Below are 24443 nucleotides of genomic sequence, written 5' to 3' on the forward strand. Positions count from 1 at the left end.
ACGTGTGTGCACACTTCAAGCTGAGTCCGCGAGGTTCCGCCTGTCCCATAGACTTAATGATATTCTGAAGCTCCATCTGCCATCCACCCAAAGAATTTGGGACAAAATGTACAATTATATGGAAGGTAAAATCCCACCCCATCTCTAACTGTATAGTTTACTTGTGAAAATGTTCAGCAGATCAGGCTCAACAAAATTACAGGTCTCTACCACATACTAAACGGCATAATGACCCCTTTGTCTCTGCAGGACTCAAGACAAAGCTGCAAGTCAATTAAAAGTATATATTTCATACAGTATATTAGCCCTTTAAAGATGACCTGTCACCACTCCTGGGCTGTCTTTTTTAGCAAATGCATACAATGCCCATGAACAACAATTGTGGAACATCTTTTTCTTATACAGTAGCTCTGTGCTGTGTTATTCCTGTTATGCTTACTAGAAATGCATGACTCTATAACCAACTGGGTGTTACCAGTCTGGGACTGTCAGCTCTCATTGGATGGACACACCTCCAATTGGTAACAAACATTTTGGTATTGAGTCACAAATCTGTAATAAGATTTGAACAGTACATCAAACAGATATAATAAAATATATTATTTAATAGGGCATTTAAGTATTAAAGGGAACCAGTCACCTAATTTGTTGGTTTTAGTACTTTTTACCATCCAACAACTCTATATACAGAATAAATCAAGCATGTAAACTTGCCTACCTAAGAGGTTTTCACTTCTTGCACAGTGGTCATAAGTGCCTAATTTCAAAAGGAAAACACTTGTTAGATTTTTCTATGCCTCCTCTCATGTGGCGTATTTGGTCCACAGTTTCTTTGCGTCCCACTCCGAATGCCTAGGGATGGGTCATGGCATGGGTTTAAAGATTAAGAAAACGGTCTGTAAATTCTCTAAAGTAGTATCAAGATAATTGGCAAATGACAGTACCAGTAGTTTCTTTAGATCTCTTTGGCATATGTATATATGTGTGTGTGTGTATATATATATATATATATATATATATATATATATATATATATATATATATATATATATATATATATATGAGCAGTATGAATACGCAATAAAATTTGCATAAAGATGCTTTTGTCTAGGCCATAGATGTTGAATAGAAACAGATCTTAGGAATATGTAGAGATATAGATCTATTAAAGTAACATACATATATAGGGGCAGGTATTGACAGTGTAAACTTGACTATTGTACCAGATTTATCACAACGGCTCGGGATGTCTGACAAGTGTATACGCATACTATACACTTTGTCCGGGATCCCTAGTGGCGCCGCGAGAAACTGACAGGTCAGCTTTCTGCAGCCGCTATTCATTGAATAGCGGACGCAGAAAACCTTGTCAGTGCACACAGTGGAGTGAGCGGCTCTGGCCGCACGCTCCATTGTGTGCAGTGGTGAGTTCTGATGCGGGCACGCACAGATGCGCCCACATAAGAGTTCAGCGGCACTAAAGCCCATCCGGCCGGTACTGCAGTACTGGGCGGGAGAATCTTTTCTGAGACTGGCCGTTGCGTGACCTGGCCTGTCTCATACAGCGTGTGACCATAGCCTTATAGAGTATAAATCTAGAAATCTGAAGATCGATAACAAAAAATGGCTGCCTCTACTAAACAATGATGTTGAGTTAAGAGAACGCTGAAGTGAAAGCAGAAGTGTTGTGTCAGGAACAGACAGCCCACGCTTTAACCAAAACTTCCATGAAATCCAGAAATAAGTAAACACACTGCCAGTGATTAGCTTTATGATATGCAAGTTAGCAAATTCCCTGGTGGCTGTGTTTGATGAATAGAAAAACAATTACTGTTTTGCATAGAAACTAGATATCTACATTAAAAATAATTAGTTTTGTGGAACACAAGAACAATCGTCATATCGGCTATTAGTGAATAATACATAGCAACTGCAGAACCAGTCATTTCACGGAGAAACAGAAAAACTATACAAAGAGAGGAGTCCATTTTCAGCCAATGGTTACCATTACCCAATGGATACAACACAGTTGTCCAATGCCAGGATATTTTTAAGGGTTTTTATTGGATGGTTTAAAAATGAAAAATAAAACAAACCATTTACATGACTGGTCTCTTGTTGCTCTCCTGACAGTATCAAGGCCGCACCAATCAGTACTTCCTGCTATGCCAAGACATGCAGGAAATGGCAGCTTAGCTGATCCCTAGTGGTAGTGGTGACTAGAGATTATTGAACAGGGCCGAGGTTCAGGTTCATATGAGGTTCAGGTTCGGGCTGTCTCCACCTTCCCCATGGAGCGGGAAGGCAGCGGGAGTTAAATACCAATGGTTCGGGTTGTACGAACCTGAACCTCGGCCCTGTTCAATCATCTCTAGTGGTGACATGCCTGAGCCAGAGATTAAAGCTGGAAGCACTGATCAGCAGGGATCAGGCACTGTTGGGGCATCAGCAGTGAGGGATTAGGCAGGAGAGTATAGTTTATTTTTTATGGTAAATTGTTCCAAAGCCCATAAAAAAATTCTGGCATGCTGACAAAAACAATAATTCCAGAGTCTTTTCCTTTGCAATATAAATAGCCTACATTGACTGCTGCATAAACTATACAGACTGGGGACATGCAGGAGATAGTGAGACCATTCAGGCACAGATATATAAATTAGGACACCTAGGGTCCATCAGTCTTGTGCTACAATTGAAAGCTCTGGAGCATAGCTAAGGATGGGATCTAATGTGTATATATACCAGTAGTGCAATGATGTCATGAGAACACTGTAAAAGAACAAATTACTTAAAATTACTTATGTAAAATATTGATCAAAGTAGTTGTAAATTCTGCAGAAAGTTTACAATGTGATGCATATAAGCAGATAGGTGTAAGGTAAAACTGGCTCAGTTGCCCCTAGCAACCAATCATATTCCTTCTTTCATTCATTCCTCACAGACTCTTTGGAAAATGAAAGTTAGAATCTGATTGGTTGCTAGGGGCAGCTGAGCCAGTTTTACTTTACACCATGTTTAATGAATCTCCCTAATAGAGTTTATGTAAAGCTGGCTACCGCAAACACAAGGGCTTCATTTGCATGTTGTGGCTAGATGTAAAAATGATGCCATCTTTCATAATAACGGACGTCATTGAAATAACGGACACAATGAGGGCCACTATAACAAAAGACAGCTGTAATTTTTACTTCGTGTGAACCTAGCCTGTGCATGCGATGCCTGCCAAGGTAAATGGGAATGAAGCATTGTTGTCTATAATCCACCTTTTCTAAATGTTACTTAAAGAGAAATACGACAGAGGAAATGGCCAAGTATAAAATGCTTGAGTGGCTTTGTTGACATGTGAAATCCAAACTAGTCATACTAAATCTTAAATATGTTTTTTTAAATACAAACTAATGACAACTTTATAACAGGTGGCTGTGGGTTTGTAATGTCTGTGCAAAGTCCACCTTCCGTTCCAACATCTTGAGCTGATTAAGACTAAGAACCAGCTCCCCAGAAGGTGCGACTAGATCGACATAAATCTTCATTTAAATTGAGGGGAAGGAGAGTTCCTGGTAATATTTTTTTTAAATAGGAAAACTATGAGATTTGTCATTCACTCAACATTTCTAAGCCTAGTTTACAGTTTTGCTGTGCGGCTAGTTGTCAGCACATTATTATATCTTCCAGGGTGGATTAAAATCTTTCAGTTTCAGGTTCCATGGCTTATAGAGCCTCCCTAAAATAAAAACCATGTGTAATAATGCTGTGTGTATATGTCTAGGTCTATGACAATGATCTAAATTATAACCATCATTACCAGTAATATTCTTAAAGGACAAGCGCCATGAAAAACTTTTTCCCAGTAATTGAAGCACATTACAAAGTTATATAACTCTGTAATGTGCTTCAATCACCTATCTGCCTCCCTTCCCTGTCTTTTCCCCCCTCCACCCCCCACCAGGAAGTGTCCTGACTCACACAGACCTGATTACTGTCGTCACCGTCACCAGGCAGCTCCTTCTTGTGAGGATGAGTGATCAGCGAGGGCTGCTCTAGGTCCTGTCACACCAGCCTCCCCTCCCCTCCTTGTCAGGTGACTCTGCTTGCTCAGCTTATCTTCTCTAGTGACATGACTCCTTCACTGAGTCCACGGCAGCAGGAGAGAGGGTATGAGGGGAGGGGGGAGCTGCCTAAGTGCCGGAGTCAGTCTGAGGGAAGATAAGCAAGTGAGATGTGACAAGTGATGGCTTGCAGTTGTTCAGCCAATGGGAGCTGAACAAGCCTGTCACCTGACAAGGCAGGGGAGGGGGGAGGCTAGTGTAACAGGAGAAGGAGCTGAGAGAAGAGCTGGTGACGGTGACGACAATCATTAGGTCTGGGTGAGTCAGGACACTTCCTGGTGGGGGGTGGAGGGGGAAAAGACAGGGAAGGGAGGCAGATAGGTGATTGAAGCATATTACACAGTTATATAACTTTATAATGTGCTTCAATTACTGGGAAAAAGTTTTTCATGGCACTTGTCCTTTAAGTAGCGTATTCCATTTCTTCCACTAGTCCGAACATTTATTGATAAAAACATTTGATAAGATTTTTTTTACTCTCAGTTATCAGCCATTCCAGGGTTTGTTTTTTTTTAACTTTGCTGAGACAAGATAAAGGAAAACTGTGCTTAACAATATATGAAAGCGCAAGAGAATGAACTGGGTGCTGCAGTTCAAGTTGGGATTACCCCTTAATAATAATAATAAAAAAATAAAAAAATCATAAAAAAGTGACTTTGGCTGAGGACAAACAATGCAGTTAGAGTACAGCCAATGGTCAGTGTAACCAGAGATCAGGGATTAGAGTAATTCAGTCTCCATGGCAATACAGCAATGCCTAGAAATAGATAAGTGAACCTCAGGCACACCAAACCAGAGCGTGCAGCATTTGATTACTGGTGGCTGAAAAGTTGGATAGTTTTTCAGGACACCCTAAGGCAGTGATGGCTAACCTTGACACTCCAGCTGTTGCAAAACTACAATTCCCCCCATGCCTGAACAACCAAAGATATGGCTTTGACTGCCCATGTATGATGGGAATTGTAGTTTTGCAACAGCTGGAGTGTCAAAGCTAGCCATCACTGTCCTAAGGGCTGCATCCAACTTCTTTAGCCACCAAGGTTGGCTCATATCTACTTGCAAATCACACCCTAATCGATGACCATTCTGCAATAATATTGTGTTTGGTAAAAATAACTGGAAGTAATTTAATGTCAACCCCCCTTTACACAATGACTATAATTTAGAATATATAGTCAGTAAAAATGTTTTAGGGTACAAACCCACACACCGTATACGCAGCAAATACGCAACAAATACGCAACAAATACGCAGCAAATACGCAGCAGTTTGATGGTGAAGATTTAATGCTGAGTTGAGTTATTTAGATCTAATCTGCTGCGTTTTTGTTGCGTATTTGTTGCGTTTTTGCTGCGTATCGCAGCAGTAAATACGCTGTGTATACGGTGTGTGGGTTTATACCCTTAAGGACACTAGGAGTTTGATTTTAATATCTCAATATTTAATTCTGGAACTTTTTCTAAAACGATTACTTGCATCTCTACTTTCTGATCTTGCAGATGTTCAATTTATTTTTCCAGGTACACACAGGAACTAAAGAAAAAATAATTCAGACTCTCTGAAGTATTAATCATATATTTAGAACTTTTACAAGAAATGGTGAGAGACAAGGGCATGATAATGTGGTTGTGTCTGGGATATTTAGAGGAATACACTTACTTGCTTGTGCAGGACAGGGCTTGACAGCAGGCAGTCCACTTGGTGCTACGCTGCACACAGGTTGTTTCTCCCCACCTGCAGAAAATACATTACGTTACAGTTATACACATTAATAGGATTACCAACATTGCTAAATATACGTCTAATTAACCCTTGTTGAAGAAAAATGAATTGAGCATCTGCACAGGATTTACTGCATTCACTTCCATTATACCCACTGACTTACAATGGGAAGCTTTGGATTTTAGTCAAAAACTATATGGTGTTGGGGTTTTGAATTTTGTTACTAGCCCTCATGCAATCACCATGTTTAATGGATAGTGGAGTTGAGTTCTAGAGTAGAAAATAGCTCCTCCCTTGAGTAATATAGTGTTGTGCCTATATAGCACAATCCTCAATATTAATGGCCACTTGGTTTTTATGGTAAAGGCTTTAGTTCTTACCAGAGAATACGACCCTTGGGAGCACCATGGTTTTACTCTTATTTTGGTACTTTTAGCCAGTGTTTCAGTGAATGACATATATGAAAATGATCATTATCACCTACATAACTGGTTAATCATACGCCTGACTACAATCCTACAAAATACATCACTCTGTACATGTATATGTAGAAGAACTGATCTTGTTTTGAAGGCAAAGGCTGATAGAATCAAATATTAATGTGATCTAGATTTCTATAATCTTTAATTACTTTATATTTTGTTCATTGATGAAAATAAACTATCAATACTATCAGATACATGTGTGTATATAATATGCAAAAATATTATTTTGAAAAAAGCCACAACACAAAACCAGCATTGCCATCCCTTCTTTTCCTGAATTGTTAGTGGTCTCGCCAGTTGGGCCTCTACTGATGGCATACCCTAGTGATGGAAAACCCCTTTTAAGATATTGAAATAGGCTGTCTCATGAATATAACCCCTTGTCACATTCCCTATTAGGGTAAAAGGATGTAAGACTGGGACCCCCCCCATCTGTATGAGCAGCCCCCACTCTGGTTGATTTAAGGTGTCTTCGTAGTAAAAGGTCAGCCATTGATCTGAGTCTAGGTTCCATGTAATACTACATTTCCCCTGCAGTGGTCACTTCAGGAGAAATGCCTGTCTTAGCCCACCCTAAAACAGCTGGGGGAACCATTAAAGGGACCTGGGACGAACAGCTAATCGCCTAGGGATGTCTTATGGCCATTCAGGCAGTCTGGTAAACATATAAAGGTCCAGGGCTGCAAATGCTATTAAGGAGCAAGGAAACATAAGTATTTATAGCACTAAAGGAAGATGAATAATACATTAATGAATTAATTCAGCAGCAGCTTGTTTCCTTCAAAGACATTTGTCCCCACATTATAACAAATTGAATATAAATAAATAAAAAATATGACAATGATGCCAGTGTCTATATCAGCAGAGATCTTACGGCATGGAGTTATCTGTGTGTGAGAGAGATGAGGAAAAGACAGAATGGACGTCATATCTGGTATATCAGTTTTGCTGGGATCTTCGACGATTGTCTGGTCGGCCCATACCACTGCCTTCTCTCTCTGGACCAGATGCTTGATTTCTTGGAAATCAGACTCTATAACCGCATCTGCTAATCCAGCCTGTTGAAGTACCTCATGTTGCCTCCGGAAGGCAGGTAGAAAAGTATTAAGCAACCTAGAGAAGAAAAAAAAAAGGAAAACTTGTCAGTAAGATGTAGACTTGTGGTCCACTGTAGCCCAGAACACACCAAACTATAAATGTAATAACAGGGACTGGCAGACTCTAGCTTTCCGGGGGTTGGGTTGGTCATTGCAGTACTGGCAGTGAGATACCCAAAGGACTTCAATTACAATGTGGTATGTAATATGTTTTTAAATGCAGCTTCAAGGCAAACTGATAATTTGTTTCACATGTATGAAAATTACCTACATGTTGGGCCTTGACTTCTGGTAATCCTAAATATAGCCATGTGCATATGGTTTACTATTCCTTTAGCATATTACAATGGACTCTTCACTTACATATTTAGATTGAGGTTGATTTTTGATCTGGAATGTATTCCTATTACTGTGGGTACAATGCTAAGAGCATCCATGGCTTATTCACTGGGATTGAGTACTTGCATAGGCAAAATACCTAGGGCTACGAATCTTTTACCAGTGTACAGGGTTGTGTCGTATCTTCAAAGTCAAAACTCATGAAGCAATGTATTGCAACAATTAAGGTTCTGAGCTAACATAGCTTGATTTATTTTGCACTTTAGTATAGTTAGAGGGGGTTGCCGGAATAAAAAAGAAATGCAGGACAGCAGGGGTTGGTGTAAACAAAATAAAATAAAGTTACACTTGCCTATCCAGGTCCCCCGTGCACTGCTCCCAGTCCTCCACTGGTTTTAACTATTTCCTGCTTCCTGTGACATCACGTTACCACAGGATCTGCCTGCTCAGCCAATCAGTATCTACAGCTGTCTCCCACCTTAGTCAATAAGTAACTGAGCGGGCAGTATCTGTGGCAATATATGGCATTACAGGAACTCGAGGATGAAAGAGACCAGCAGAGAACCTGGTCAGATGAGTGCCACATGTTTATTATGTTTACACCACCCTCAGCTGTCATGCAATTATTTTATTTTGCCCAGACAACCTGAAACAAATGTTTGACGTGCAAAAGGTCGGGGTCTGGGTGTTTAGACTGCAATCAATCATTAGAGCAGGCTGGGAGAAGAACTAGACTTAGCAAGTCTCTTGTGACGAGAGAAAGCCTCTATAGCCCTACTTTAGCTGTCTCTGTGATACTTGCACCTGTATGTTGCTGTACCACTTTCTGTTTTTTTTTTTTGTACTTAAGCCACATGCAGCGTGTAACCTGCAGTGTGAACAGAGGCACAGAGGTGCTGCCATTCTTTCCTTTTTTTTGTTTTGTATTGGGGGGGGGGGGGGGGCTACCTCCTGTTGGCTTGCACTCCACCCATGTCTTGCAAGTGTTATAAATAGAAATTTGGCTCCTATCTGCCCAGTTGTAGGCTTATTCAGCTCAGGAGAAACCATTGCTAGTGTGAGAGTGGACCATGTCTCTAAAGGAAACCTTAAAGGGAACCAATCACGTAAAAAATGGCTATTCAACTCAGGAAGTGTGCTGATAAATCATTAAGCACACTTCCCATACATATCCTTATATCCCCCGTCCCTGCAAATGAAAACTTATAATCTTACTTTTACATTGGCGCGCTGTATGGTAATCCGCTTTAAGTAGTCATCTGGGTGGTGGGAAGGTAGTCACGGAGACGCGATAGTCGCGGTGTAATGAGAACGTTGGCTCGCCACCGGACGCTACAGCATGATTGCACCTGTAGGTTGCTGTTGCACTTTCTATTTTTATGTCTCTGTGATGTGTCCTAGGGCCCTATTCCACCGGACGATTATCGTTCAGATTATCATTAAATCGTTCGAATCTAAACGATAATCGTTCGGTTGAAATGCAGTTAACGATTAACGACCGAATGAGAAATCGTTGATCGCTTTATAAGACCTGGACCTATTTTTATCGTTGCTCATTCGCAAATCGTTCGCATTCAATAAGACATCATTCGCAGTAGATACAAACGCAATAGCGAAGAAACAGCGAAGAAAAAACGATCGCAAATACGATAAGAAACGATTATCGTGCCATGGAAATGAGTGAACGTCTTCAGGTCTTTCGCATTAGCGGTCTTTTGAGATCGTTAATAGTTACCGATTATGCGAACGATAATCGTCCGGTGGAATAGGGCCCTAAGGCTTTTTTTTCTTAATAGAGAAGTCCGGCAAAATGTTTAATTAAAGTATTGTATTGCCCCCCAAAAGTTATACAAATCACCAATATACACTTATTGCAAGTACTTTTTTTTCCTGCACTTACTACTGCATCAAGGGTTCACTTCCTGGATAAAATGGTGATGTCACTTCCTGGATAAAACGGTGATGTCATGACCCGACTCCCAGAGCTGTGCGGGCTGTGGCTGCTGGAGAGGATGATGGCAGGGGGATGCTCAGTGTCCCTCAAGTTCCCTGTGTCCCTCAAGTGTCCCCCTGCCATCATCCTCTCCAGCAGCCACAGCCCGCACAGCTCTGGGAGTCGGGTTGTGACATCACCATTTTATCCAGGAAACGAAGCCTTGATGCAGTAGTAATTGCAGGGTAAAAAAGCACTTTATAAGCATTTCCCATAATAAGTGTATATTGGTGATTTGTATAACTTTTGGGGGGCAATACAATACTTTAATAAAATTTTTTGCTGGACTTATCCTTTAAAAGACAGGGACACTAATTAACAGGATGAAGCCTACTGTATCATGCACTGGTCCTGGGTGAACACAAGTATGCTAAAAACTATATGCCACAACCCTGATGCAAGAAGTAATCCATTCAATTTCATTGTACACCAATCCTTCATCTGCTTTCTGTGGTGCTGCAGGGTAACTGGCAACTGCAAATTTCCAAGAAATGGGGGGCAACATTCGATTACCTTATTTCTGAGGGAGTCTTAGAACTAAATGGGGACTTAAAATGTGAACAAATGACATGTACATGATTTATGTTAAGCCACCACAATATATCCCATTTTAGCATGTAATAACAGATTCCTTTCAGCCAAAATGTTAATAAGTGCAAGATATTACAAACTATATTAAAAATGAATAATAAAAAAAAAAACTACAAACATTTCATATGCACCTACTTTTCATTGTGTCTATATTCCCGTTCTTGAATAGACACAAGGAGATTTATGTGTTCAATCTGTGCCTTCAAATCATTTACTTCCAGTTTTAAGTGGCAACACTGTAAATCTTTGAAAAGCTCCTGAAATTGGGGGAGAAAAAAAAAACACACAAAAAATGTAGAGTATTTTCCTGCAGACTGAAGCAATGCATACGTCAACTTCCAGGCACACTTATCAGGGAGAGATTATGAAATGCCCAACTTATTCTAGGCCTTTACAATTAACTACTGCTAGGGATAAATTATTAATGGAAATGTCACAGGAGCTATTTATAGTAAAGGATCATGGCTACTTTGCAAGAGAGGCTTATGAAATATTAACAAGTGAAATCTGTGAAGAATCAAAAACCATTGGAAATTACTTAAAATAGAAATATTACATTACTGAAACTTGTTGTGTTGTACCACTGCTACTCACATGTTTGAGGTCTCAGGCAAAAAAAAGGAAATAATGGTAATTGACTTTCTGGTAAGCTTTAGGGAAATAATAGGATACTGTAAAGTGTTTTATGTAGGATGACAATGCAGGTTGCAGGATTAAACAGGCTCAGAACTAATAAACAGCTACCTAGGTGTTAGGAAGGAAAACACCCAAAAATACATCAATACCTACAGGGGTTGTCCAGAACAAAAAAAAAAAAAAAAAAAAAAGGCCTCCGTTATACATTCGGTCACATGGTGTATATACAGTATTATATATATATATATATATATATATATATATATATATATATATATATATATATATATACACACACACACACATTGCCCTTTATGACCCCCCATAACAATTGCCACCCAGCTTTCTACAGATCCTTAATGAAATGTGAATACAAAACGATGTAACATACATGGTTTTGCCGTTTGCTTGATCTACGAAATAGATAAATGCGGTAAATAAAAAATACAAAAACAAAGGCCAACATTGTTATTTTTCGTCATCACATCACATCCCACAAAACATGAAATGCGAAGGGATCAAATAAGTCCCATTTAGCCCCAAATGGTACCTCATATTTAAAGAGCGAGAGAAAAAAAAATTTGTGTGTCATGTGATCTTCGCAGCATTGCTTGTTGTGTACAACCTTTATGTATAATGTTCACCCTGGCCCGTCAATGACCATAGTCACTGAAAGATACTTTACAATGCTGAACCAGGATGTCTTATTAAAAGCGGGACATATGGGGACTGTTTTGCACCAGGGCCCATGAGCCGTTAGCTATGCTCCTGAAGGGATGAATAGCTGCCAGACAAGCTACTGAAGCTAAAAGGCCACCAGAAGTCAGACTAAAAAACACAAAGCAAAGCGCAGTTCAAAGAGTACAATGTATTCACTCTAAAAGGGCTGTCATCTTGTCCTTTTACACAACTTATATAACAGTGGCTGCAGCTTCTGCAACCCCATTGCAAGAGGTTTCTTTCTTTTGCATTATACAATGGGTGGCATGGCTGTGCCTAATCAACCAGAATGGAAGCGTACCTTTGCCAGCGACTGGCCTGGCGAAGTGGATAAATCATTTTATAATGTCCCTATGTCTGAATAGGGCAAATGAAGAGGGGTTAAATTTTTAAAAACAACCCCTTTAGAATAGTGTAATCATAGGAGCATCTTAAAGGAGAAGTCCGGCCAAAATGTATTTTTTATATGTTATTACTGATGGAAAGTTATACAATTTTCTAATGTACATTAATTATGGGAAATGCTCATATACTGCTATTTCCCTTAATTTAGTGTATCAGGAAGTATTAGAATTATCTCTGAAGCAGTGACGTCACGACGAATGGTGTAAATCCTATGGAGTGTCCAGCAGGGGGCGCACTATATATAGAAGTCAAAGAGTACTAGTGATGAGCGAATACTGTTCGATCGAATAGAATATGTATATATATATATATATATATATATATATATATATATATATATTTTCGATCGAATAGTGAGATATTTGAATATTCAATATTCGTACGAATATCCCGCTAATAATCGATAAATATTCGATAAGCGTTCACTAACCGAATACTTGTCCCCATAGACTTTACTGGGATCGAATATTCGATCGAATATTCGCGGGATATTCGTACGAATATCGAATATCTCACTATTCGCTCATCACTAATGAGTACCATTGACTTCTATATATAGTGCGCCCCTGGACACTCTATTGGAATTACAATGGATGTGTATGTAAATGTAATATACAGTGTTTTTGATTAAATACATTTATGAAATACTTTGGGGAGCAAGTGTCCTTGCTCCCCAAAGTATTCCATAAATGTAAGCAAATCAGTACATAACAGTAACCCACCGAACCGCTGCCCGCCCGCCGCTACCGAACGCCCGCCGCTCTAGACTACTGAACTACTACTCTCCCCACCTGCATGAGCAGGTGATGGGAGAGTAGTAGCTGGGTTATATCTCCGAGATCGCCGCCGCTGATGTCGCTAATCAGTGCAGTCATCATCCCCCTCCTGCTGCTTTACTCTATCTCAGAGATATAATCCGGCTACTACTCTCCCATCACCTGCGCATGCTATGATGCTGCTGATGATGCTGCCATGCAGGGGAGCCGCACATCACTGCAGCCATCATCCCCCTCCTGCTGCTTCCTTACTCTATCTGATGGCTGACTCCCCGCCCGGCCGCCGCCACGTGTGATCGGAGAGCGGCGGCCGGGCGGGGAGTCAGCCATCAGATAGAGTAAGGAAGCAGCAGGAGGGGGATGATGGCTGCAGTGATGAGCGGCTCCCCTGTGCGGCGGCGGCGATCTCGGAGATATAACCCAGCTACTACTCTCCCATCACCTGTGCATGCTATGAGCAGGTGGGGAGAGTAGTAGTTCAGTAGTCCACAGCGGTGGGCGTTCGGTAGCGGCGGGCGGGCGGCGGCGGCTCGGTGGGTTACTGTTATGTACTGATTGCTTACATTTATGGAATACTTTGGGGTGCAAGGACACTTTCTCCCCAAAGTATTTTATAAATGTATTCAATCAAAAACACTGTATACTACATTTACATACACATCCATTGTAATTCCAATGGAGTGTCCAGCAGGGGCCCACTATATATAGAAGTCAATGGTACTCATTGACTTCTATATATATAGTGCGCCCCCTGCTGGACACTCCATAGGATTTACACCATTCGTCGTGACGTCACTGCTTCAGAGATAATTCTAACACTTCCTGATACACTAAATTAAGGGAAATAGCAGTATATGAGCATTTCCCATAATTAATGTACATTGGAAAATTGTATAACTTTCCATCAGTAATAACATATAAAAAATAAAATTTTGGTCGGACTTCTCCTTTAATGTCAGTTTACTGTCCGCTCTATCGGCCTCAAGGACTCTGCTCTTTCCTGGTTTTCCTCAAATCTCTCCGACTGCTCCTTTAGCGTATCATTTGCTGGTTCCTCCTCATCTTCTCTTCCCCTTACAGTCGGGGTTCCTCGGGGATCAGTTCTCAGCCCTCTCCTTTTCTCACTTTACACTTTACCCATCGGACAAAACATCAGTAAGTTTGGTTTTCAGTACCATCTCTATGCTGATGATACCCAGCTATATACCTCCTCCCGTGATATCACCCCCGCTCTTCTACAGAACACCAGTAACTGTCTGTCTGCCGTCTCTAACGCTATGTCCTCCCTATTCCTAAAACTCAACCTTGCTAAGACTGAGCTTCTTGTCTTCTCTCCCTCTGCTAACCGCCCCCAACCTGACATCTCCATCTCTGTCTGTGGTACGACCATAGCCCCTACACAACAAGCCCGCTGCCTTGGGGTTATGTTTGACTCAGATCTCTCCTTCTTTCCTCATATTAAATCTCTTTCATTTTCCTGTAACCTGCATCTAAAAAACATCTTTAAAATCCGTCCCTTCCTTACTGTCGAATCTGCTAAAACTCTTATTGTCGCTCTGATCCATTCCTGTACTGCAATTCCTTACTAATCGGCCTTCCTTCCTCTAAACTCTCCTCTCTCCAGTCCATTCTCAATACAGCAACCAGGCTCATCTCCATGTCCAGCCGCTATACCGATGCCTCCCCCCTGTGCCAGTCACTACATTGGCTCCCTATTAAACACAGGATACAATACAAAGTCCTCCTGCTCACCCATAAAGCTCTCCACAGTGCTGCACCTCCCTATATCTCCTCCCTCATCTCTGTCTACCGCCCTACCCGTGCCTTACGCTCCTCTAACGACTTAAGACTAACATCCACCTTAATCTGCCTCTCTCACTCCCGTCTCCAGGACTTCACCCGAGCTGCACCAGTTCTATGGAATGCATTACCCAAGACTGTCAGGCTAACCTCCAATACCCAAAGCTTCAAATGTGCCCTCAAAACACATCTGTTCAAACAGGCTTACCCGATTCCCTAAATTGCCCCCCTCCCTCCCCCAAATACATACGCCAGGCATTCAAGCACTTAGACCTGTAGCAGGTAGGCATTGGTTGGTGACTGGTTTACCCACCTTTAACTGCACTGCCTTATTTCTAAAGATGGCCAGACCATGGTAAAAAGGAAGGACTTTGCCCCTCTGCCATTTTGTCTCGCACCCCCTCCTAATAGTCTGTAAACTGATGCATGCGAGCAGGGACCTCACTCCTCGTGTATGGATAACTATATGTATATCTCTGAAATGTCTGATTTTTGTCTATGTATGTAACCCCAGAATTGTAAAGTGCGGAATCTGTTGGCGCTATATAAAAAAAAAAATATTATTATTATTATATAAATACCCTGACAGGGTAGATTAAGTTATTGCTACCAAGCACCATGGGAATATATCACACCATAAAAAGTGTATTTAAATATTACCACTGGAATCTGCTTGTCCGGGCCCAGCAATCTCATTTCATTTTCCAGACGATGGAGCCAATTTGTGTTCTCCTCAAAACGTTTCATCTCCTCTTGTTGTCTCTTCTGTATCACACCCTGTTTGGCCTTCAAAGCCTCGAGCCTGTGGTCCCTCTTGAGAGTTGCCTACAAAACAGACCACATTGAAATATGATACACTCATTACTAATAACAATACCTGCCTCAAAAGTGTAGGACCTCTGTTAGATGCCAATTTTGAAAAGGTAATGGAATTTATTTCCCGATCTAAGGCTATAGTGTCTTATACAAGAACTAAGATGATATCCAAGAATATCTCAATATATGTCTCAAATATCTACAGAACTGTCTGCAACATGAAAAACACATGGTTACCAGTACTGAGAGTTTCACATTGTCACCACCACTCTTCAGGGTGGTAACAATGTTATTATAGTGCCTTAACTGCTGTTATTGAGTCACAGCAATGTTGAACATGGGGGCTGCATACGAGTGCTGAACAGCCTTTACACGGCACTACAAATAGAGGGTTTTGGGCGGGGCTTCAAGCCTGCAGCACCACTTAGCCCTGCCCACAATCGGTGCTGTAGGTCCCTCCCCTCTGTGAGGTATCTGCGTCTAGTCCCCGCCCCTTCGGTGGCACAAACCACCAACGATGAAAGCATTTTTTACTGGACAAGGCACTAAGAAATCTATAATAAAATATGGTATGAAAACTGTAGAATTTAGGCTTTACAGCTGTATAGAGAAGTGACTTTAAAGCGACTCTGTACCCATAATCTGATCCCCCAAACCACTTGTACCTTCGGATAGCTGCTTTTAATCCAAGATCTGTCCTGGGGTCCGTTCGGCAGGTGATGCAGTTATTGTCCTAAAAAAAAATACTTTTAAACTTGAAGCCCGTGCCAAACGGGAGTATCTATGCCCTAACTTTGCACCACCCCTCCGTCCCTCTTCATCATTAGGAATGCCACTGAAACATTTTCTCCATGCTGAACATTGCACAGGTCCTTAACGATCAAGCCCACCTGCCGAGCTGCCACAGGTGGGGAATAGGAGGCAATCTGCCTGGAGCATTTCTAATGATGAAGAGGGTGGGGAGGAGGGGCAGAGAGGTGGTGCAAAGTTAGGGCTCAGATACTCACGTTTGGCACGGGCTTCAGGTTTAAAAGTTGGATTAAAAGCAGCTATCCGAAGGTACAAGTGGTTTGGGGGGGGGGGGGGGGGTCAGATTGTGAGTACAGAGTCGCTTTAAAGATCACAAGCAGCAGTCTATACTTACAAATAAATAATATTTGTTTTTTTGCTCTATATTGGTGTAAAACTCCTTTCTGATTAATTTCTCACTCTATAGCAGCTGAAGCCCAATTTTTTATTCATAGGTACTAATGCACTGCAGTGGTGCCCCATGTGGCAATGTCCATCACATTTCACACACAATCTAATATCTTTTTCATGCTACCCGCCCCCCCCCCCCCCCCCCCACTAATTTATATATGTTTACACACTACTGCTAAAAAAATTGCCATGTTAATATTTGTCATATATTAGCAGCCATCCTTTTTTTTCCATGGTGAAAGGGAGAATGGAGGGTTTAGACTAAATTCCCCACGACAATGGAGATCTCATAATCTTCTAAACTTCATTGACTCGAGAATTCCTCTTGGCATATGACTAGATGGTCCGTCCTGGAGCTGCTGTCTCTATAGTTACTCTGACATCATCTCAGGTCCAAGAGTAGATTACTAACCATATTAACCGGAAACAGCTGCCAAGCCAAACTCAAGTAGAAAATACAATCCAGCCTTATATTGTCAGGTGGCAGGTTGCTACTTTAAGTCCTACAAATTTTAGCTTTCATTTTAATATGTGCTTGAAATTGTGAACATGTTCATTATAAAAAAAAAAAAAAATACACCGGCATATGGTCCTCTCACCAATTCTGAGCTCTGTAGCTAAACTTTCAAGAATTAAGGCAGTTCAGAGATGCCAGCCATATGTCCATTGAAAGCAAATAGTCATTTTCATTGAAAACCTTGCTACACATCCATAGAGTGTATGAAATCTTTGAGTAAATGAATTTCTTTTAAAGCATCACTGCTGAGCAGAAGAGACACTACAAGTTACAGCCATATGGCATTTAATCAGGTTTAAGCCTTCTGACATTTTTAATTTCACAAAGGCTGCGTAACTTGGCAGGTTGAGTAGTGGCACTATACTTAATGACATTCATGTCTGAAGGACTCACCTTTAATGTCTCCTCTAGGGAACACATCATTTGGATCTGCTCATGGTACTGCCTCTGGTAAATGGCCTTTAGCTCGGTTTGCTTCAGACGCATCTCCAAGTTGCAGTACTCCCTCCGTATTTCTTCTCTGTTCGTAAAGATGTATTGGAGAAGTTCTTGGCACCTGCATATCAATGGAGGAATTATGCTTAAAGGGGTTTTACATGACCTAAAGGGGTTTTCCCCCCATATACAAAACTCTTTACTTATCTATTGGTGGAGTTTGACTGGAATGGGTGACCTGTGTGCCCCTCGTTGAACACTGCATGCAAATGGTTGATCCATACAAAGTTTATGGGACTACCAAAGACAGACTCATATTTTAAATATAGCACCGGTGTATAAGCTCCCCTGCTCTACTCAATCAGGGGAGCACATCAGAAGGAATCCCAGAAGTCAGACCACCACTGACCATACACTTAACATTTGATAGAATCTTAAAGGAAACGCTTTTAATGTAATGTATACCAAAAATAAGACCTAGTTTCATTTTGCAGGCTTTTTGGAGTGGGCTTGAAATATAAGCCCTACTTCAAAAATAAGCCCTAGTTACAGTCAGCTGAGCAGATTCCTGACACTGGGTGCTGAGCATCAGCCAAATCATCGACAGACTTGTTATGCTCCGGCCCACCTGCTCAACACAAGATGCAGGGGAGGCAGGAGTGGTAAGAAGAGGCACAGCAGGGGACATTGAATATAGGGTGACAGAGAATAAGCTGGCCGACTACATAGGGGAAGGGGGGCTGTAAATAGTATGGGGGAAGAACTACAGAGGGGAGAGTAAGGTACGCAGTATAGGGACTAACTACAGGGAAACTTACAGTATAGGAGCCTAATAACAGTGGGACATACAGTATGGTAACTGCCGTATAGAGAGGGGCATACTGTGTTTCTGCAAAAATAAGACCTACCTTGAAAATAAGCTATAGCCCTTTTTTGAGAGGAAAAAATATAAGACGCTGCCTTATTATGGAGAAGCACAGTAGTATGCTGCACATGTGACCTCAATGCATCTATGCAAACAAGGCAGGAAATATGCATTTTTTTAATGTATTTTTTTAATAACCTTCCTGGGAAAATAGTAGAGATCAAATACAAGTTATAATTTATGTCCTGACTGTTCCGAATGGAAAGAGGCAGAGTATTGTGTTAGTTCTAAGCCTGGGGATACATTTGAACAGCTCAGACCCCAGCTGTGCGGCTCTGCTAATGCGCAACAGTAGGTTTTAATGAAAGTTGTAGACTGTTCCTGTAATTCTCAGTGCATTCCCTATTACGTGGATGGTGATGCTGTTCTACTAAATTTTTAATACAGAAGAGTCTACAGCTTGCGGAAAGCTTGTGTTAAGTGTGTTCTGTGCCAGAGTCAGCGAGATCTACTTTCTTCATTAATAATAGCATGACATCATATTTAAGGGGATACTGCTCTGAAAAGGTAGTAGTCACCTACACAATCAAAAATACAGCTAAGGAAATATGTACTATATCAACGTTCCCTCAGAGCTGAGTTTTTTGATTAGATGAGAAGAAATTTTTGATTGAATACAAATGAGTTCATTGAGGGAGACACCAGCATCATGGTGACTGTGAGTAGCCACACGGACCCCCACGTACCATGTGGGTTTATTAATACTGGTGTATTGTTATGTGGCCTAAGGGCCTCACGGCATGTTGTGTACCCCTTAGGGTACACACATTGGATAGTCTGACTTGCATTTCTTTGACAGAAATCAGAGAATGGCCCTCTGATTTATGCTGTGTATGGTCCCCATATACCTTAGACTTATATCAACCGAAAGCACCTTTTAACGAAAAAAAAACACCGACTGATGATGTTGGTTGTCATAGGGGTTTGTCTGTGATGGAAAATTCTGGCCGAACTCTTTATTCAAAGAGAGAAGAGCCGCAGCTGGAGCGCTCTCGCTGCAGCTTAACCCTCCCCATGAAGAAGACAGGAATGCTCAGCCATGCCGATCTTTCCTGTTTATGGGGAGAGCAGGTGGGATATATAACCGATGGCCATTTATTAAGGTGTAGCTTTAGTCCCAATGTCATCAATGAGGCTAATTGAAGAGTCCACTGTATATAAGTAATGTGTCGCATTTTTCCATGTCATGGATTGAAACCTACATAGAATATGTTTGGCAAGGGACTAGGTGAGGCCGCCGGTGCAGCTCACTACTCACAGCAGTGAGCTACAAGGCTAGTAGACAGAAAACTGCAATATTGGACTAAATACCACAACCTGTAGGGAAAGAAAGGTACGGGTTCCTACAGGTTGTGGTATTTAGTTTAATATTTCAGTTTTCTGTCTACTAGCCCTAAAGCTTACTATTGTGAGCAGTGAGTTGGGCTGGCGACTGCACCCAGTCACTTGCCAGTGATTTGAGTGCTCTCTATTCTTGTTTCTTGCATTGGTTGACAGGCCCACTACTTAGCGCTGTGCAGCACCACTGTCCAGATAGCAGTGCAGCTAGGACTGTGCCTGTCTTTTAAGACAGCCAAACACATTGCTTGCGGTTTTTTATTGACAGAATATGTCTGGTTGCATGTGATGGGGGTTGTGAAAATAACTCAGCTACTTAATACACTTCCTATGAAACTGTCTTCAGTCTATATGTGTCTGCTATAGAGAAATAAGACAGTAAGTACCACTGAGGACAGGGACAGCTATAAATGTTATTTATGTAATATATTGGCTATACTTAGGATTTTTTTAAAATTATTTTCTGTAGGTAATGTAGATTACAAATTGTGCAGTACTGCATAGGATGGCATCACTAAGTAAGTTCCTGTCTCCAAACTTTTCTCTAAAGTGTGGGAGGAAACCTATGTAACCACAAGAATATACAGACTAAGCAGATACATGCTGCACTTGGTCAGGACCCCATGGCTTCAAGGCATCAATACTACCCGAGGAGAGAGCACAGCTTGACCATTGCTGGACTTACACTAACTGCAGACGTAGATAATGTGGGATATTTTTAGAACAGAGATTGTGGAAAGATTTCTTCTTCTTCCATGTAAGAGCATGTTTTATTGTGGCTATGTTTCACTGGGAGAAGAATAACTATATGCAGCCAGCCCACACAACACGCTTGTGTATGAGTGTATGTCAGTCTCTGTGGGGGTGTAGCTCAGGGTCTTTGTCACACTCTTAGTCCTTGGTATGAAAAATTTCCAGGATATCCGCAATGACATGTAGCAATTCCAAGAATGGTTTTATCTATTCACACCACTTCTTGGAAATAAGTAATTTACTATCTGCTAGCATTGCCCTTGCATTGGTAAAACTCAAAGTAGTTTGTTTACAAACCTTTTATTTATTCCTAAGCTCCCCATATACATTAAAGAAAAGGTGTCCAAAACGGCTGGTTTCCATGGGACCCTTATCCTATGGGTATGGGGGCCTCCTTACTACTTCAAAAAATGACATTGGGCAAGTAGAATTTTAAAAGAAGACCATCAGCAAGTTAGAAGTAGCTAACCTGCTAATATCCCCCTATAGGGCACGTGGTGCTGAGGATGAAGGCATGTTTCTTACTTTCATCCTCAGCGCCATTTACACGATGTAAAGAGTTCAATCTATATGCAAATATGTTGTTTGGTGCATTAAACAACACATGTACAATTAAATTAAACTTTTTAAATTGTGGAAACGGCAACATGGTTAAAGCTAAGAAACTCAACTTCATCCTCGGTGCCCCGTGCCCTATAGGAAGATATCAGCAGGTTAGCTACTTCTAACCTGCTGATAGCTTCCCTTTTTGTACTCCTTGAAAATAAACCATCCCCTGGGTTTCTGCGTGCTTGGCTGAGATTACAAGTGTACCGGAGGAGCAGTAAGGAATAGCTGTTGCATAAATAAGAGTTTGACCAACTGGTACCTAAAATGTAAGGGTGCCTTAAGGTTTGGCATAAAAATAGACATCCTGCACAAAACATTTACAATTGCAAAAAGACCAAAATTCTACCCCCCAACTGTAGTACAAGAAAAAAGTATGTACATGCCTTGCATCGTATTATGTGTCTACTGTTTAGACACATTCTCAACCTTGCTGAGCAATGAGTAAAGGAGCAGTTGCCTTTCAGAAGTAACATGGCTTGAGCTGTAACACTGTGCTCCAAAATGTATGCCAAAATTATGTTGTATATTAAGCCAACTTATAGGTGGTCTAAACTTAGGGTACTATTATACCAACAGATTTGACGAAAGATTATCTGCCAAAGATTTGAAGCCAAACCCAGGAACAGACTATAAACAGAGAACAGGTCATAAAGGAAAGACTGGATTTCTCCTCTTTTCAAATCAACTCCTAGGTTTGGCTTCAAATCTTTGGCTTCAAATCTTTCGTCAGATCTGTTGGTGTAATAGTACCCTTAGACTAAAGTCTAAAACTGCATCAAACTTATCAAATATAAGCCACAGGTGCTTTCCATCTAAGAATTGGGCATTTGTCATAAATCTGCCCCATTAACTATAGTGAGCAGGACTATTGGGGATACACACTACAATCAGCCTGCAAATAGGACATACAAAATTACCTTTTAATTTCTGCCTGCTGCTTGTTTGTGGCAGACAGCTGATTCTGCTTGCTCTGCTCTGGAATCCTTTGCTCCTCATAGTTCTTCAATTTCTCCTTGAGCATTGCAATCTAAGAGAATACAAAAAAGAGAATATGAGGCATGAAGATTTCAATTAGTTTAAAAGGGGTTATTTACAGACTACAAAAGGAGAGAGGGAGGGGGCTCAAAAAAATTATTCTTGTTTTTGGGTGATGTTTGATATAGTGGCTTTTCTTTATCCACGTCAATATTAGGGAAAACAAGAAGACACTTTTCCAAATCCTAGCATCTTTATAGGGAACCAATAATGAGGAAAATGCTTTTACAGCTATAAATATATTCCTATATGCCCCCCAGCACTGTTTACGGCCATATAAGAAAATGGTATGAGCGTCACTTATGTGTCCCGAAAACTTACTTTGTAATACTTACCACTGTAGTCATGGGGGCGGTCCAGAACTCCTAACTAGTCATGACTGGTGGTAAATTTTGTTGGTAATCAATCAATCAATCAATCAGGGAGGTGTGGTTGCTGACAAAATTTCTTTGACTAGTTAGGAGTTCTGGACCGCCCCCATGCCTACATTAGATATACTTTACAGATTAGAGAAAGATACAGGAACATTTTTTTGTAATCTGTTTCTATTCTGTGACTGTAATTTTGTTTTATTTAACTTCATTTCTTTCTCTGTATATTATAGGGGCTGTCATCTTGTCTGAGATATTCTGACTGCCTTTTGATATGCTTTAGAGCAGTCCTATAGTAATATATACAATATCTGGCTCAGAACATTTTTTGGCCATCCTTTGTGACCTTTGCAGGGGTCATTCCACAAGGAGAGGGAAGGCTGAGCTGTGAGCTATAGCTATTGTGTGCACCCATGTTATCTATATATTGCTGTCACCTTTTTACTGTGCTCCTGTCTGTAATGATGAAGACAACACTGTTTGTCATCGGTATATAACAGTCTCAGCTTAATACAGGTAGCCGGAAAAAGTGAACAATTTTTGAGGATAAGGCTTCAATATTGATTGTAAAATTAAGGTGTGTTTACATGGGTTGGTACTGGGGGGGGGGGGGGGGGGGGGGCGCACTGGGTCCAAGAGAAATAAGGGACTTCATACTGAACCATGTAGAATTTGGTACAGTTGTTTTTGGCAGGTTTTGCTGGAATTCCATGCAGAACCTAGATAGGCATCATGATAAATGACTACACTCACTTCAGAGGGCAATGCTTCTCTGACCTCTCACCAATGTCTGTATACCTAACCTATTAGGAAACCGTTAGATGAACAAAAACCAGTGGGCGATAAGGAAAGTTTTGCCATGGGAGTGTTGGGGAATTGGTGAGTATAGTATTTCCTTTAAGCTTTTTCTAGACTTTTTTTTTAGATTTTGCTGCCGATTTCTACTTCCAAATTAAACAGAATGGGTAGGATCCAAATAAAGATATATAACTATTTTCCAAAATGAAACAGAAATGCTACAGATTTAAAACAAAACAGCACCAAAAGTCAATTTTTATCTGCATGTGGAGGAGCTTGTAATTCTCATGCACATGGATGTGACTTGGATAAAACATGGATGGTACTGTGATCCACAGCATTGCCACCACAGCAATCAGCTGATGTAGCCATGTATGCGGCTCCTGAGAGCTCAGAAAATCACTGAATTTGCTTGGGGATTGCCATGCTCTGCTCATATCTGCTATTGCTACAGATGGCATATAGTATTACAGGTGGCTGTTTAAGTGTTTATGTGATTGACTGTTCATGTAATATTTGGACCCCATGTTAAAAATTAGGGGTTAAAACCTAGTAAATATAAATCACATGTAAGCCAATCATCAGACTTGTAAAATGTCTTCCTGTCATCACACAAGGCAAAGTATAAACGTACCTCCTTCTTCTGTTGCTCGCAGATCTTAGCATATTGACTAATGTGACTGTCTAGGCTAACCACATTACTCTTCACCTGGTAATATAAGCAAAATTGAACATTTTAGTCTTCTATAATAAAATCATGTTTAAGTAATGAGAGAAACATTAAGTTGTAGATTCAGAGGCATCTGTATCTGCAGAAATACATGGTGAGAGACAGAAATGAGATATAATAAATAAAAATAAAGAAGAAATAAAATCACTAAACCTTATGATAAAAAAAGAAGACACGTTTAGTTACATTTAACATGAACCATTTTTTAATGCAATGTATATAAAACAACAAATACATTAACTT

General features: G+C 40.8%; 1 protein-coding gene across 2 annotated transcripts in view; it reads right to left on the reverse strand.

The window, feature by feature from the left end:
• KIF18A (kinesin family member 18A) overlaps window positions 1-24443 on the reverse strand; it is an 83912-nt gene that overhangs the window by 20888 nt on the left and 38581 nt on the right. The window contains exons 9-16 of one of the 2 annotated variants that reach the window (XM_069965773.1): window positions 24105-24179; window positions 22184-22293; window positions 17600-17762; window positions 15334-15498; window positions 10472-10593; window positions 7191-7429; window positions 5769-5843; window positions 719-757 (exon numbers count right to left, since the gene is read on the reverse strand). In XM_069965773.1, coding sequence (XP_069821874.1) covers window positions 719-757; window positions 5769-5843; window positions 7191-7429; window positions 10472-10593; window positions 15334-15498; window positions 17600-17762; window positions 22184-22293; window positions 24105-24179 — 988 coding nt within the window. The remainder of the gene's footprint in view (window positions 1-718; window positions 758-5768; window positions 5844-7190; window positions 7430-10471; window positions 10594-15333; window positions 15499-17599; window positions 17763-22183; window positions 22294-24104; window positions 24180-24443) is intronic. The other variant, XM_069965774.1, reaches the window with a different exon arrangement.

This window comes from Dendropsophus ebraccatus, chromosome 4 (genome assembly GCF_027789765.1).
Source record: "Dendropsophus ebraccatus isolate aDenEbr1 chromosome 4, aDenEbr1.pat, whole genome shotgun sequence".
NCBI classification, from domain to species: Eukaryota; Metazoa; Chordata; class Amphibia; order Anura; family Hylidae; genus Dendropsophus; species Dendropsophus ebraccatus.